The 17,287-nt window shown below is 39.6% G+C and overlaps 1 protein-coding gene across 4 annotated transcripts in view; it reads left to right on the plus strand.

Annotated features, from left to right (window-relative positions):
• TMEM245 (transmembrane protein 245) overlaps positions 1-17,287 on the plus strand; it is an 87,168-nt gene that overhangs the window by 51,793 nt on the left and 18,088 nt on the right. For 3 of the 4 annotated variants that reach the window (XM_037379278.1, XM_037379277.1, XM_037379275.1), the window contains one exon: positions 4,937-5,082. In XM_037379278.1, the coding sequence (XP_037235175.1) occupies positions 4,937-5,082 (146 nt within the window). Of the gene's footprint in view, positions 1-4,936; positions 5,083-8,803; positions 8,953-17,287 lie in introns of those variants that run through there. The other variant, XM_037379279.1, reaches the window with a different exon arrangement.

Here is a 17,287-nt window from a genome sequence, read left to right on the forward strand (position 1 = left end):
GGTTCTTTCTGTAGATTCTTGATAATGGTAGTTTGAAATGCAAACAGCAGAACTGATAAATTTTAAGTTCATAAACTTAAGTTATGAAGTGAAGAAACACTTCAAATTTTAAGACATAAGGCAAAAAAAAAACCATCACTGAAGAGCATTGTCCTGTTAAAACTGTACTTCAAATACACAAGGGTAAAGGGATATGCTTGTCTCCATGTCTATGCACAGAAAAAGTAATGTATAAGGGTTAGTATTCTTGTAACTGCACTACCTCTCTTGAAGGTTTAAAATTTGAATGTCTGCCTGAAGAGTAGTTATTAATGCTGTTGAACACTGTGGGAGAGTGCTAAACTTAGTCTTGTTTGCACTGTATATTTCATAGGCCATTGTGTCTGTTCCGAGGCATAGTTTCTCATCTTTATGAAAGTCTTTCACAAAGGTTCTTGCTACAAAAGCTGAATGGATTTTCTTAAAACACAAAAAAGTATGTTAATGGAACTTGTGTTAATAGTGTTTAGTGTGGGTTTGTTAGCAGCTTATGATTAAAAGAGAAAGGACTTAAACTGAGGATATTCAGTAAATAGCCTGCGCTAAATGAAGACTAATGCAGCCCATTTGGGGTAAGAAGTAAATGAAAATGCTAGTTGTTGTGAGAACTTAGTTAAACCTTAAAGTACTAAGGACAACTCAACTGAACTGTTGCAGAGTCCATGTAGAAATAACATAACTGCTTCTTAATTTTTCCTTGTGTTTTTTTTTCTCTTTCCCTGCTGCAACAGCTTAATGTTGTATGCAGAGAAAATCCGTATGTGAGCCTTTGATAAATCACTGCAGCTTTGTTAACTTTTGTGATAGGCATTGTTACCGATTCCCATTTGGTGCTATGTCATTGTTACATTTACCTGCTATTCAAGTTCCTTCCTTCAGAGTTAAGGAAAAACACCCTTTAAGTGAGGAAGAAGAGAGAAGACCAGAAGGGACCTTAACGGTTCTTATTCTTCTGTGGTCTTGAAGCATATTTACATCTTTCAACATAGTGAGATTTCCCCCCACCGCCAGTAATTTGCTTTCTAAGGGTGGATATCTTTAATATTTTAGTGTTTCTTTAAGCTGAGATTTCAGCATGAGCTGTTTTCTGCTCTCTTCTGGAAAGTCTTGAATTAAAAAGTTCCTGGTTTCCTGGAAAAATTCTCACTATTCTCCAGAAAGGAGAGAGAGCTTCTGCATAGCGTTTATTTGCCTTGACATTAAAATGGTGTTGGAGTCTTTGATTATTCTAGTTTAGTTGCTGCATCTTTGATGGCTACCTGGCCCAATATAGTTTCCCCACCTCCACTCTTTTTTTTTTAAAATGCAGTTTTGGAATGGAATATTTACATTTTTAATGGACTGAACCCTAAGGTAGGCAACACGTGATCACATTTTGTATGTTGCCGTGGTACAGCCAGCACTGTCAGCTAAAAAAGCTGACTCTTCTGAAAATGCCGTGTCTGTGTTTTGACAAAAGATATATTTAGTGGGCTACTGAGGGAAGTAGTTCTTTTCTAAATGGGAAACAGAAGGAATTCTTGCAAATTATGTCTAGGTAGAGCTGTGTTTATAAGAAAGCACTACTCCAGCTTTAACTGTACTCTTTATTTTTTCATTTTGCAGGATTCTTAGTTGCTACAGAAGAGTTTTTACTCATTTGAAGTAGCACAAGCTCATTTAAATTTTCCAACAAGATAATTTCTGAAGTGCTTAACTTTTTAACTGATTGCATTCATGTCCAGTTTTATTCATCTTGAATAAAAATAGTGAATTTTATTTTGGTAAATGGTTTTAGAAAAATGTGCCTTAAAATACAGAAATAGCGGACACTTTGTTCAGAACCTCCATTTTGAAAAACACATCTACCATTGAAACACTCAGTAGGAAGTTACCTGTGTAGCATATCCATCCATGATCCAGTAGGACTGTATTCAAAGCCTTAACAGACATCTGGAAACTGATAATTAGTTAGAAGATTGGCACTTCTATTTCACTTCTGAATAGAAATTCCTATCTGCACACACATGCACATCGATGTATATAATTTGCCATTGTGTCCACATAATTTGCCATATCCACACATGCACACTCAGACATGTATGTGCACACTCACTCTCTCTGCTTGTACTCAGTTACAAAGGTCAGAAGAGAAGAGCTCCGTTTGGCTGACAGTCAACTACAGTCCTGTTGGAAAAACACAAATTTTTGATGCTGGGGGGAAAAGAAAAGCCAAGAACAAAGCTTTTGTGCAGAAAATTGAGTATGAAAGGCAGATACAGAAATAATTCCTGAGTCTATGGACCTGATGCACAAGCAATTAAGATATGTGTTCCTCAGTAAGTGTGGAAATGAGAGATGCTGAATTACCATTTTAGTATAAAGTGTTTACCTATAGCTTTCTCCTTGATTTCAGTCTGCTCTCAAATTAGAGTACTTAACGATTTGGTCTACGGAACAAATTCTACAGCAAGAAAGTAATCCATTGACTGTTTAACAATGGAATGATGTTATTATTTTATCTTTGTTCAATTCTTCCTCATAGTCATCAGCAGATTCTTGAATTGTTGCTTAGGAAACAATCTGGGAAACATTGGAAATCTCAGCTATCCTGTAAAAGAGGCCTGAAAACTTTCAGGCTCCAGTTGATATAGGGTAGGATGCATCTTTTTGCTGCTGAATGTACTCTTGAGGCTATTCTACTTGAAGAGTCAGCAAGCCACTCGTTAATAAATTATTAAATTCTCTGCTGCTTCATTTTGCTTTTCTGTACCAATTGAGCTTAAGTAAATATATTAATTCCCCCAAATGCAGATAATCTAAAATTCAGTTGAATTTTAATGATGCTATAGAATACATGCGTCTTGTCTTAACAGAAATGGAGCTAGGTTTATATCTTTTCTTGACTTGTAGTTCAGTTTAACACCATTTTATTCTCTTGCCGTTTATCCTCAGCTGTCACTTTGGCTTTTATAGTTCAGGTGGGTATGTGTATGTTGGTGTGCTGTTACTCCCTAAGAAAGCAAGTTTCTTTTGTAAACTGAGGAAAAACAGCTTTTCCAGTCAGTACAGGTGCTGTGTGTGTTGCTACTTGAACTAATCCCCAGCTCTTATTCATAGCCTGCCTCAAGTCAGCCGTGTATGCTTCTCATACCACAGGGAATCAAGCTTTGCCTGTTTGCTGCACTTAATTTGCTTGTTCCCTGGCTGCTGTATTGTTTTTAGAAGGCAACATCTTCAGGAGTGAACTGAGACTGTCCTAATAAAACAAGATCCGGTGGAGCTGTTTTTCACTTTGCTTTTTGTTAGTGTCAGGATGAATGGATATTGTACTTCATGCTGCTTTCTGTGTTGAAAACTGCACTGCAAGGAGGATCTGTAGCTGGATCCCCAGAGGAAGAAAGACAAAACACAACCTGGGTGCCTGCTTCAGTATAGGGAGTTTTGTAGCGAGATAACGAAATACTGAAGTAGCTTAGGAGAAATGGCAGGCCTTATCAAGGAGAAAATAACCATACTTGCAGCATTACAGAGGATGGTAAAATCTGATTAAAGTTTTAAGATGTGCTCGTTTGAAATTGTAACAAAACACAGATAATATTGCTACGGGCAGTGGATTATTTCCTGTTAAACCAAGGCATAATTCAGTTTGGGTTTATTGGTTGTTTTTTTTTTAATGATCTCAAAATGATTAACAGTGTGCTGTTTAAATGTGCTGATGTAATGATTTGTTTTGATAGATTTGTTTATCACCCAAGGCAGAAGTTACACACCTGGGAAGATGGAATACAGCCTAAATCTATATATGACATTTTGGTAGGGGGGTCACAGTAGGTGAACAGCTGAATGTGACTTCCAAGTTAAAAGCTGGGAGAGTGGAAGAAAGTAGTAGTAACATTTCACTGAGTAGAAAGGAATTGGGAACAGAGGCCAGTAGACGGCATTCTTGAGACTGGTAATAGAATACTGCATGTAATGCTGTCTGCATTTATTTTTTTTCTGAGTGTGTTCAGAGAGAATGCATGAAAAGGGCATGCAATGTCTGCAGACTGGATAAAATGCTTGAAAGTAAGGGACTTACAGAAGTCAGGCTGTTTGGCTTATCAGAAGATTAAGATGTGGTTTATTCTAGTATACGAGTAGGTTGGAAATAAGGAAAATAAAAGAATTCTTTTTAATCTTGGGAAGAAAGGAAAAAGATCTAAAGGCTACAGTTGAAGCAGATATAAGCCATAGTTTACCATTGGAGCACATAGAATGAATTTTCCTTGTTTGAGATATTCTGTTTCAAGCTGGACACGTTTCTGTGATGTATACATAGCCCAAGAAGTTGCTGAGCCCACTAACAGAAAAATGAGGAAAATGCAGTGGATTGCAACATAAAGGAAGCTAATACAATCTGATTGAATTTTTTTCATCTTCAAACTGAAACAATGGAGCTGCCATCGCTTCTGCTGAGACTCAGCTTCAGAATCACAGTATTGCCAGCCTAATAAATATTATAAATCTTCTGTTTGTGAGTTTTTTTATTTACTTCAGAGTTGATATTCAGCTGCATAATGACTCTTGAGACAACTCAGGCTTATTTGGTGGGGTTTTGTTTGTTTTGTTTGTGGTTTTTTTTTTTTAAGAATAGGTGTTACTATTCAGCAATTCTTTGATCTGCTGAACATGCTGGGGAAAAACCCAAAAAATCCCAACTAGATGTGACTTTGAGAAGAAGCTGAACGGGGCTTAGAGTTTTATAATGTTTAGCTATAATGGTGAAGCCCTTTGTCCAGCAGGGGAGAAAATTATTCTTCCAGCTCTGTGTGTTTCTCTAAATCCAAGCTTGTGGAATAGTATTTTGTGTCTTTCCAGTGAAGTTCAAGATATGTATTTATTGTCTTTTAATTTAAGACTCAAATTTGTTTTGCAGGTGATTTTTCTGACCACGCTATTCTACCTGTTGAGTTCCAGTGATGAGTACTACAAGCCAGTAAAGTGGGTGATAAGCCTGACACCTTTGTCTCAGCCAGGTCCCTCATCAAATATAGTTGGGCAGTCTGTAGAGGAAGCAATAAGGTATGTTGTTGATTTCTTGCCCTTTCAGGAAAATCCATTTTAAAATTTGATGTTTAACAACAAATATTTAGCAATAGTAACAGCTTGTTTCAAAGATGAGTTGCAAATCTCAAAGATTTTCAATAACCTAGCATTGATGATTCCCCCCCACCCCACCCCCCACCCTTGATTGTTAAAAAAGCAGTTTGATTGGACCTGCCTAAAAAATTTTCAGAGGTCTGTGCCATAGTGAATACTAGTATTTTATAAAACTGATACACCTATGACATCCTTAACCCATCAGGAAGCATGTGTTTGCTGCTGTGTTGGCATTAACAGGTCCTGCAGCTTAGCAGGAGCAGATTCATACAGCAGAACAGTTGACAAGGAGGACCTGACATCTGTGCTGTATGCATGTCAGAGTTACTTAGAACTGTTTTTAGTCTGATCTTGGGCACTAGGTACCCAAGTACCTAGTGTACATCTGAAGTGTATTTGAGGTGCTTCTGGAGTGCATTTTCCAGTTCAGTTTCATCCAAGAGAAATCTAGTTCATGATACACATGAATCAAATTACACTGAAGGGAACAACAGAGGAGCACTGTCCTTACCACACTTAAAACACTACTGTACTGCACCTCCAGAGTGCGTCCACAGTGTTTCATGCTTAGTTACCATTCTTAGGTTTCACTTCTGTACTACTACAGCAAGAGAAGGAGGATTTTTTAGTGTTTTTAAATATGGTTCACTGAGATTTCACAATACAGCAATTTTTGGGGTAGTAGTGTAATATATTTCATTACAGATGAATTAAACTGTTGGCTTTCACCTGTTAGCAGCTTGAGACACTCACATGTTGGTAATGTAATAAATGGATTTTAAATAAGGTGTTTAAGCCATAGCTCCCTTCTTGAAAAGTTGATGGACTGGGCAGAATCAACAGACTCCATGCTAACTTCTGTACAGCCATTGTCTCTTGCACCATTGCTTTCTGTGTCATCTTGCACATACATACAAAACATGAATAGACTTTAAACCAGTGATGTATTAAAAATGCTTTCCAACCTTATTTCCGTATGTTTGCCATTGTTCTTAGGTGTACTTTACAAGTGAGTGCTGTTGTCTAGTACTGGAATTAAACTGTTTCTGTGTACGTTGTGAAAATGAGAGGGTTATGTCATGTTGTGTAAGATCTTGAACAACAACGATAACTGCTGTAGCCATTTCAAATGAAGCAGTAATCCAGCTAGAAAACAACGAATTTGAAATTCTGCCAAAAAGTTAATAGCTCTTCTTTTGAGTGACTGCTGTTGAGTTTTCATTGATAGCATGTTTAATATCCCTGTTCTATCTGTTTTGAAGAGTGCAAGCAGATTTAGGAACTGAAACTTGTCTCACGAATTGTTCTTTTTAGCTCTCGGTAGAGGAGAGCAGTGTCAAAAAATAGGATAGGGCTTCTCTGGGCATGGATACTCTACAAAAGAGAATTGTATTAAATGCAGTTTTAAGTGTATAGGTCTGTGACACAGATGACCCAAGGTATTTGTCAGAGTTTAGGATGGTGAAAAGAAAGAGTATAATGTTAGAGAAGCCACAGGAAAATGAGCAGGGAAGAGCCAGCATGCATCAGTAAGTGCAAATAAGATGAGAAAAAGTCAGTGTCTGGAGAATGTGAAATGTAAATGTCATACACAAGGGAACTCTGCGTGTTCACTAAGGTAGCCTGAATCAGTCAGTCATATTTGTTTGTTTGGAGTAGTCTTTAGTTGGTGCCTTATTGAATTCTTTGGACTGCTTCTTCTGAGATACTCAGAAGTTCCTCTCTGTTGTTCAGTTGTACCAAAGGATTTATCACAATGCTTCTAGACTAGCTTGCATTCCATTCAATACTTATTGTGACCTTCAGCATGTAAATATGATGGAGTATAGTAACAAATTCCCATGAGATTATGCATGCCTAATTTGTTGCTATATGATAAACAATTGCCAATGCAAGCTGTTTCTTTTGTCACAAAGTAGCAGCTTTCATTTGTTTTTGAAGATCAATTGTTGCTGGAGGGGTAGGAACCTAAAAATGGCTGGTTCACCTCATCTATAAAAAGTATGCAGAATGGATGTTAATGCTTCGTGGTAGGGTGGGAGGAAGAGGCTCCATTTGTATTATGAATTATTAAATAATGATGTTTCTGTAGTTACTTTCATTATTAGACTTTGACAGCATTACACAACATGAATTCAGCCTCAAGATACTCATGCATTCAAGTTGACCAAAAGTATAGAAAGATTGAAAGTCACCAACTTTGTTCCAGCTCCCATCACCCTTCAGCAGGGCATAGCAGTGCACAGAGCTAAGACTGCGTCTACCTAGCCCTGTCTGGAGGGCAGGGATCCTCCTGGCAAGAGATGCAGTTACATCTCTGTTGCCTGTGGAACACATGAAATGAAAACACTCTTATTCCATGTTATCAGTTGCTTCTGTTGCTCTTTTACTTAAAATATGTTTGTGAAAAGCACTGGGGAGCTTGGATACAATCAAGGAAGTCTGTTCCTTTGAGTTCTGTGCCATTTATTTGTGAGCAGAAGAGCAAGGGGGAAAGCATAGGAGGGCAGTCAGCAAGTGGTTTCTGTAGTTCAAGAAATCCTTTAATTTGAACCTGTTATCTAGCAAACACCTAATCAAACCAAGAGCTTTTCCCACAGCAGTTGCTTTCATTGGAGCCGTGTTGTGATTTTTGCTGTCTGGATAATAAGTAACTATTGATTTTAATAAATATTTTTCTAAGTCCCTTGGTGATGAATTTGCAAAGACAGTGACAGTTCTGTTTACATGGATTGATTTATGAGCTGTATTGGGGTAAGAACAGCTTTCCAGTCGATTTTGAGCCAAGTGTTGAAGCTGACTCCTATTTGTCACAATACCTCAGATGTTAAATTTGCACTTGAGTAGTGGGAGAAAAAAATAGGCAGCTGTGGTGACACAGGAGTTTTAAAGTTGTGGAAGGGAATCCAAGAGTTACCTGCTTCAAGCCATGGGATGAAATGCCCTCTGGGCCTTCAACAGGAAATCTGTTTGTCCAGAATGGAAGGGAGGCAGAATGCCAGCAGCATGTAACAGGTGCTGGGAGCCAGCAGGGATTCACCAAGGCAAATCATGCCAAGCTTGACCTGAGAGCTTGCTTGGCTAGCCTAGTGGTACAATGGCAGAGCAGTGAATGACAGAAGATCGCTTGGAGGCACACAAAGGATGAGGTGACATCAGGGAGCACCCAGTACAGCTTCACCAAGGACCAGAGACTGCCCTTCACCTCTTCTTATGAGCCGTGGGCTCCAGCCCCCTCCTCCTCATGTGCCCAGGGTCCCCTTGATGAGACAGTGGCAGCCCCACGTTCCAGGAGAGTTGGGGGTCCTCGGTGACCCCCTCACCAACCCAACACCCTGCAAGTGGAACGGCCCCCACTCTGAACAGTGGCTGAGAGGTGACAGAGCATCCAGATTTCCTGCTGGCTGGAAAGGGAGGCCCAGCCGGCCTGCGCAAGGGGAGGAGAGGGCCTGCCATCCTTTGGGCTGCTGTGCCTAAACAAGGCAAGGAGCTGCTGAAGCACCACCGAGGGATGTCCCGGGCGGGGGTGGGTTCACTCTGAGGTGCACCCTTGTTCTCTTGGCTGGTATGAAGGACAAAACTTCTCACCACTTTCGCAGTCTCATGCTTACCCGTTGTGATAAAGAGCTCTCCCCTTTTGTAGGGAGCCTCACAGCCACTCCTCAGCTGGAACCTTGCAGCAGGTTTCCAGGAAGAAGCTCTTGTCTTTCTCGGACATCTGCTGGAAGATCGCATGGAGGCACACGGAAGGACAAAAAGACATCAGGGAACACCCAGCATAGCTTCACCAAGGACCAGGTGTGCTGGGACCAACATGAGCTTGCTTTGAGGAGGTGACTGTCCTAGCAGGACACGGAGAGAGCAGTGACTGCCATTTACTCTGGCTCTAGCCAGGCCTGTGACACAGTGTCCCCCAGCATCCCAGTGGGTGAGGCGTGGGCAGGAGAAGGGAACTGCAACACGGTGGGAGGGCCACTGATTTGTGCTCAGCAGGGCAAACCCCACCTGTGGGGCAGCTGCTAGTGGTGGCATGTGCCAGGTCAGTGGCGGGGCTGATGCTGGCAATGGTCTGAAGGAAGGGCCTGGGTGGTAATGGGACAGGCCACCTTCTGCAAGGTTGTAAGTGTTCCTTCCCATTTGGAGAAGGCAGGAAAGCTCAGCTTCAAAGAACCACAGGAGCACAGATGTTGGGATAGATGCTTGGCAGTCTCCAGTCCAAGCTTCTGCTCAGATCAGCCCCAGTTGGATCCTGTTGCTTGTGACTTTGTTCAGTCACATTTGGGTACCTGGAAGGACAGAAAGCTCTGCAGTCCCTGTGGGCCCCTATATTTTGTCTGGGCGGCTTCATAGTGACAATCTTTCCCTGTTAACTAACTGGGATTTCTCCTGGGCCTAGTGCTGCTCGTTCAGCTGTAGTCACCACTCGGGTACACCGCTGAACCTTCTCCTCTTGATGCAGACCAGAGGCAGCTCCCTCTGCCTACCCTTGTGTGTCCCATACTATCTCAAATGCTTTGGGCTTGACCCACCCCACAACAAAGCTTTCCCAGACTGGGGAGACCAGGAGCAGACAGAGGAGTGCAGATGAAGGTGCCGAATAAGAGAGGAAGCATGTGTAGCTTTTGTTGTTGTTTTATTGTTTGGGGTTTTTTGAATGGTTTCTTTCCCAGTCCTGAAAAGAGCTCTTAATGAAACAGCTAGAAGGGACCTTCAGGGTGAAGCCTAGTACTTCTTTCTGGCAGAACTGTGGTCTGCTTTTCCAAGGCAACAGCTGTCTCTCTAACATCTTTGCTTATCTGTTGCTACTCTTTGCGCTGCCCCAGAGTGTCTGGCTTCATCTTCAAGAAGCTTTTGCTCTTTTAAGATTTGACACTCAGAGGAGAAGTAGAGATGCCAAGACATCAGGGTGGAGCTTCTCAGCCTGGAAACATAATTCAGTGTTTCTAGGCTTCTTCAGGGACAATGAGGCAAAGGGAAAACACAAGGGATGGCCTGCTGCTTGTTTGGTCTTTTTCCTGTGTTGAGAATGTGATTTTGTTTGTGAGCTGGGCATTTGCCTTTGCCCCAGATACATGCCTTTGATGTAGTTGTACCAGTTCTCACAGGTAGGTCCTGCTGGCCTCCGAGTAATCCTCCAGAAGGGAACTGACAGTGTTTGGACTATGGAACAAACAGTTTTGCAGATTGTTTGTACATCAGTTTTCCCAGTTTTGAGTAACTTCTATGATGAAAATGCTCCTGTCGTTTTAGAGTAAGCACCTGTGTGTGCTTTGTTACCTTTGCTCCTCCTGACTGGTTGCATCTTGGGGAAGGCAGCATTTAATCTGCAGGAGAGGGAGCATGAGTATTTCTGTGATAATTCTATAAAAAAGTAGTAAAGAGCCTGGGTGGAAGATCACTGCTGAAGGCATGTGTGACTGCAGGGTTTTCTGTCTGATTTGTGAAGTACTGGTGCTACAGATAAGCAACTAATTCAAAATTCACAATGTCAAATTCTGAGCTGGAATTTCTTGTGCCATTGCCTGCAAATTAGATGGGAAATAAGATTTTAGGGAATTAATAATAATCCTGAATACTGCTAATGCTTAGCAAAATAGCTTCTTTTCTCTAATAGTTTTGGTCTTTCATGCCTAGTTGGTTTATCTGTTTCTCTTTTTCTTTGGTTTGCAATCAGTCTCGGGTTTCTCTTATCCAATTTTAACTTTCATGGTATGGCCACACTGTTACTATTTCTTCTTGATAAATGCTTTGTTTGCCCTTTGCCTTTCTCCCTCCTGTCATTCTCTCCTTTTTTTTCCTATTTTTTTTTCCCTGTTTTCTGCGTTATGTAAGTGGGTTTCAATACGCTCAAAAATGTGATGAATTAAGAAGGTAGCATAGCACCTTCATCGCATGCAAGAGTCTCCCTTGAGTGGCAGTGATGTTTAGTGGCCTGTGAATATAGTAAATACATGATTTCTTTCACTGAAACTACTGGAAGTCAGCTACAGGAACCAGTGGAGAAAGGGGAACAGGGAGGGGACTGGTGAGTGTGGCAGAAGGCTTGAGCTGCAGCATTGTCAGTCAGGGTTAGGAAGATGTCTTGCTTTAGGAATGTGGTCCAAGTGGTTCTCAGTCTACTGTATTTAGATAATTTGAGTTCTCAATACTAGTTTATGAAATTTCTCATTGTAGTTATATTAATAAGGTAGTATTTTGAGGATGGGGAGAAATCATTATCTGCACATATCAGTGTGAGATATGCTTTGTTCAGAAAGGTTCTTTAAAATCAAGGTAGTTCCTATGTCCCTTACCTCACTACATACGTAGGAAAGTCCTGTCCTTTACCCCTCAATTACATAGGTGGTACTCTTGTCTTGGATGAAGCAGTAATTCTCCAATTAACAGGTCTCCAAAGTAGTAGCATGCACACCTTTGCCTGAACCATTTTCCTTTCCCCGAGCAGCATGTCGTTCTCTTCCTGAATGCACCATACCCTTCTTCCCTGAAGCTCCCATTCTGCTTGCTCTGGTGGAGATATTGCACATTACTAAGTTGCATGTTCTCACGGCCTCAGTGCAATTTAGTGTGTGCGATACTTTCACATGAGTGCATGCACACGGGTATGGCTGTGGCTTAAAGTTACTGCAGCTTTCAATTTTGGTGGGGCCTAATTACATTGTGAAATGGTCTGAAACCCATATCAGAATTTTGAGTGATGCCTGGAAACATGTGTTAGTGGAAGTTTGTTCTGTAATGCCAGGAAGATGAGTACCGTTTGTTTTCAGTTTGAGAAGGGTTATCATTATTTGCTTCATTTTCTTCACTTGCCATGTACACCTCAAATTTGATCAGATTTTTCATTGGCTATATAAAAGTCTCTTAAAATATTAGGCGTTTTTAAAGAAGAAATAGCAATTGTATCCTTAACTGAAATTTGCCAGAAAGTCAAAGAGAGATTTGATATGAAGAAAACCTATAGCGCCTTGGTGGCTGAAATAGGTTTGTACTGGATTTTTAGCTTTTATTTATTAGCACTTAAAGAGATCTGAAATGAGCTACGATGCAAACAAATAATAAAAAATCTCAGCTGTTTAAGCATCTGGCTAGTTTGGTGTGGCATCCCGGCAGTGATGATGGAGAAAATGAGATAGTGATACAATTCCCTCAGAAAACAATAATCTTCCAGCATGTTAAGGTAATGCTTAGAAAAAGCAAAATGTGTGATCTTGTTTATTTTACTGCAACCTTAATAATGTCTTTCAGATTAATTTTTTCAACAACTGTTGACTGATTATGTTTTGACCGAATTTTTGCATGCAATATATGTTCTTTAGTAGCAGGAGTATCTTCTGCAGAAATCTCTTGTCACAGGAATGCATTGAACAGGGCCTTACTGAAATTCTATAAGCTGTACTTATGGTATATGTTACAAGATGGGAATAGAATTGAAAATTATTCTGTCTTAATGAAATAATATCCTAGTGTAAAATTGGAAATAACAGATAATTATTTTTTATTTTTTTCAATTACATGGAGGAAAGGAAAGCTTCAGTTGAGTTACTGACAAAAAGTAGAATGTAGTCTGTAAACCAAGAGATGCCACAAGGTTTCAGTACATATGCAGAACCAAACTGACAGTAACTGTAACTTGATTATCCTAGTGGGATAAATAGTAGTATTTATCAGCTAATTGGTTTAGTAGCAATAACCAGAAGGATCACTCATAACACTATTTTAGTCTTAAATACTCTCCTATATGCAAAAAAAGAAAAAAAGGGGAATTTGTCTTTACCTGTATTTCCTTTTTCTTTAATATCAAAAGTACTTGTTATTAAATGCAGCAGTCTATGTATTGCTTTATGTACATGATTTTTAAAAGTTACTCAATTGAAAGAAAATTTCAGAAAATAATTCATTTGCTCATGCTTAATCTTTATACTCTTTTTCCAAATTTACCTGAAATTATGAAAAAATGTTCATTATTGTACACACATAATTTGGGTCAAGCAAGTCACAAAGTCTGTAGGAGTTTAACAGTTTACTACCCCTAATTCACACGATTATGTAAGTGCACAAGCTGATGCTGAAACAGTTCTGTTCTCTACACCATGCAAACTGTTATACTATATTTTCAAACATGTTGATGGATTATTGAGGGCTTCCTTAGTTTATATCAGGCAGTGCCAGTATTCTGCCATTTGCTTCTTTGGTATTCCAGATGGAGCGTTCTGTATGTTTTAACAGCAATTTCTCTTTGTCTGTTTTTGTAGTTTGTAATTCTGTGACTGTCCAGTTTAAGTCATCTGTACTGAAGGCATCTATAAACACATAGAGGGTGTGGGTTAGTGCATGCATGTGTGTGCACGTCTGCAAATTTAAACATGTAAGCAGGTGAGCGGGCGGTCTTTAAGAATTATGTAAGTGTGTTGCATCTTAGATACTAGTCCTTTAATTACAGATTGCAATTCTGCAATTATGAATATATGCTGCTATTGTTACAGCACCAACTTTTTTAAATGGTTATTTGTATGTCAGAACTTACAGTCTTTATTTGAATGGAAGTGTAGCTGGTATGTGACATAGACTGTACCAGCAAAACCACTGACACTTGCATCTGGAATTCAGCTCAGACAGTTAGTTTTTCTCCTTGCTTCTAAGGCAGGCCTAGTAGATAACTAGGAGGAATGGAAAGACAAGGATTGCTGAAAGAATTACTAAAATACACAGAAGAGATCTTCTATCGGGCATTTCTAAGAATTCTGGGATACAATGAAAATGATTTTTAATATAACATACTGAAGGATTCTATGCTTTCACAGAATGTGTGTATTTAAGGTTGCAGTATATATTATTATAACCTTGGTTAGATTTCTGCTATTTAAAATACCGATCTATTGTAATGTAAGAAGAAAACGTGAAGGTTGATATAAAACTTCAGGATTTCCTGACATTTCAGACTTTAACATCACAACTTTTTTGTCATATTAGATTGAATTAAAAGGTCAATCCATTATTTGTTCTTTACACCAGCATAAGCAATCAAAATACCCTCTTTCCTATGCTTGTGATTCATAATTTTATAATAGTAATAATCTGAACAGACTGGAAGCTTCTTAATATAGGACTGAAATGGATCTTGAGCTTTATTGAGTCCAGCTAGCTGTTGCTCTCATTCATGAACTTTTCAAGCTAAAATAGGGATCTAAAAGAATTACATCTTCCAAGTGGTGTGGAGAATAATAAATGTTCAGTGTACAGTGCCAGCACATGCTAACAGCTAAGAAAGGCTTGAGTATGACTAAAGGGAAGACTGACTGCATAGCTGAAGAGCAAACTAACAAAGGCCAAGGAAGTGGGAAACCATCCTTTTAAAAAGCTGAACTTTTGGCTAAATGAAGAAGAGGATCATAAACTTTAGCAGATAGGAAATAGACCTAAAGTGGAAGGGAGGAGGAGTTTGATTCATTTCCTCAAAGCTCCACAAAATGCTGCTGAAACAAAATACTATTTTTCATATGCAGCAGGAGCAAAAAGCACTTAGGGCAGCTGAGGGATGATAAGGAGTACTCGGCAACAAGAAGTCTGTTGCAGGGGAGAGGTAAATTGACGCTGTGTTCTTTGTTGCTGTAAAGGTAAGTGAAGGGAGGGAGTCACATTGCAAAACCATTCTTATGGATGAGCTGCACCAGAGTCTCTCAGAATTTACAGTGACTGTAGAAAAGGTTGTGGAAGAAACAGACAAAATGAGCAGTAGCAGATTGCTGAGAGTGGATGATACAAACTCACCAGAGAAAACTGAAGGGCAAAATAAAAATAAAAATATTCCAGGAAACCCAGGAAGTAGACATGTAAGCTGGACGTCAGTACTGTGCAGCTTAGTAGGAACTAAAGTTAAGGACATACCAGCACCTGGTGAATATGATTTAGTTGTGAAGAGTCAATGGAGTTTGTTCTCAGAGTTCTGCCTTACTCCATACTCTTCCTGTTTTTTGAAGTGGTTCAGCAAGCAGGACCATTAAGAAGTCGATCTGGCTGCTATATCCTGATGAACTTTCATAAAGGCTTTTTATAGCATCTCTTTCCAAAGACTTCCAAGGAAACTAAGTAGTGATGAGATAATAGAGAACGTTTCTGCATAGATAAAGAATCAGTTCTAAAGAAACGGAGAGCAGGAGTAAATAATGCTGTTGAGGTGGGGACCTGTACTGTCCTATCTATTCATAATTGTCCTGGGAAGGAAGTAGAGAGGGACACCTCAATGATGCTGCAGAGCTAGTAGGGGTGAAGACTGATTGTGGAATTGCAGCAGGACTGTATGCAAACTCAGATAGCAATGTTTGTGGAATAAAATGACTGATGAAATGTAGTGTAGATGAAAGTGATGCATGTGCTTGAAAACCCATCCTAATTTCACACACAAACCGATGGCCTCTGTGCCAACTGTTACTGTTTGGGAGCTGTATTTTCAGGTAGGCATGCTAGCTCAGTGTTCAGCAATACTGAAGACATCTGCCAGGCTTATCAAACACTAAGTTTTGTTACAGAGGAAACACAGAATGTTCCTCCCATTGTATGAATCTATGGTTTGCCTATACCCTGAGTTGCTGAGTGCAGTTGTGGTTCGTGCATCTCAGAAAGCTAGGAGGGCAACAAGGCCGATTAGAGAAATCAAACTAAATGTCGATTTCTGTATGAGGAGTGACTGAGCTGGTTAGGACTCTTCAGCCTGGAAAAAGGGTGTTACAGAGTTCAGGTTTGCAAAATCAGAACCAGTGTGAAAAGGGTAGCTGGGGTTTGACAGCTCATGGTCTCTTCCAAGATAAAATCTTGGGACCACGAAACAGCAAGCAGGCAGTTTCAAAAATTAAGAAAGGTGTGTTGGTTCACGTAACAGGCAGTAGACATGGGGAAGGTCTTGCCAAAGAATGTTGGTTGCAGGAACTTGCAGAATTGGACAGGGCTAAGAGTAGATACTTAGGATTACTAAATAGACAGCCTGCATCAGGTTCATGATATCCCCTGATGTGCAAATAGAGGCTGGAAAAATGGTGGATTTTTAAATATGTTTGTCCTATTTCTTTTGTTCCCTTAGCATCTGCTTCTGGCCTCTGCTGGATATGGGATGCTGACCGGACAGACCTTTGGTCTGAACTGGTTTGGATTTTTCTGTTATGTTCCAAGATCCATTTTAAGCATTGTGGTCTGCTCACGGTGAAGATCTAGAATGTTAGAAATAGTTGATTGAGAAATAACTAATGCATTCAAATGTGCTTCTCAGAAGACTAATTGTAAGTTTGTGGTATATGTGACTAAACCAGACCAAATTAATAATTAAAAATAATTTTAAAATATTGCAAACATGAAAGTATTGCAAAGAACTAATTAGATGTAGAATTTCTTACAGGTTGGACTATGTGTTAATTGTTCTTTTCCAGAAAATTGTAGACTTTTCTTGGTTAGAGAAGAAAGTCTGTTTTCTGCTGTGTCCTTTGAACTAGTTGCCGCTGTTTAAAAGTCTGAAGTTTTGATAGTCACTGGAGCCATGTCCTGCCTTGAGAGATGTAATATTTGCATCAGTTAAACCATTGCAAGGACCTATGCTTTGTTCAAAACTACGTTTCTTTATCTGATTAGTGTCATTACTAGTCTCCATATGTTGGCACTGTTACCTCTCTTTGTTCAGTTGTATTATTCCTAAGGACAAATTCATTTCAACAGCAGAACTGTTGAAATCTCATCATGGAGTTGTCTCTGAAAATCATTTGCATGTTTATATGGCTCCTGAGATGATCTTACTCTGTCAAGAAATGCATCTGTTATATTTATAGCTGGAATATATTTTAGTGCTCTTTGTTATTTTTATGTGTAATTTGGAACTGAAAAATGAGGGTCGTCATTATTATTAAAAGAAGAGAACCCTTAGAGTCATAGAGCAGCTTCAGAGTTTTCTTGCAAAGGACTTCTTTGAGTTATTTCATTTTTCACTGTTGTTCTGGTGATTGCTTGAAATTTGGGGGATCATTGTAGAAGAATACTTCAGTCCTTGTTAAGATAATAGCTGTCCTTTGATTGCCACTGGTAGCTTGTCATTTGCAACAGATGTTGATGTCTGAAGGAAAAGTGACTTGGTTTTGCAGTTAGGGTG

Source organism: Falco rusticolus, chromosome 3, assembly GCF_015220075.1.
Source record: "Falco rusticolus isolate bFalRus1 chromosome 3, bFalRus1.pri, whole genome shotgun sequence".
Taxonomy (NCBI): Eukaryota; Metazoa; Chordata; class Aves; order Falconiformes; family Falconidae; genus Falco; species Falco rusticolus.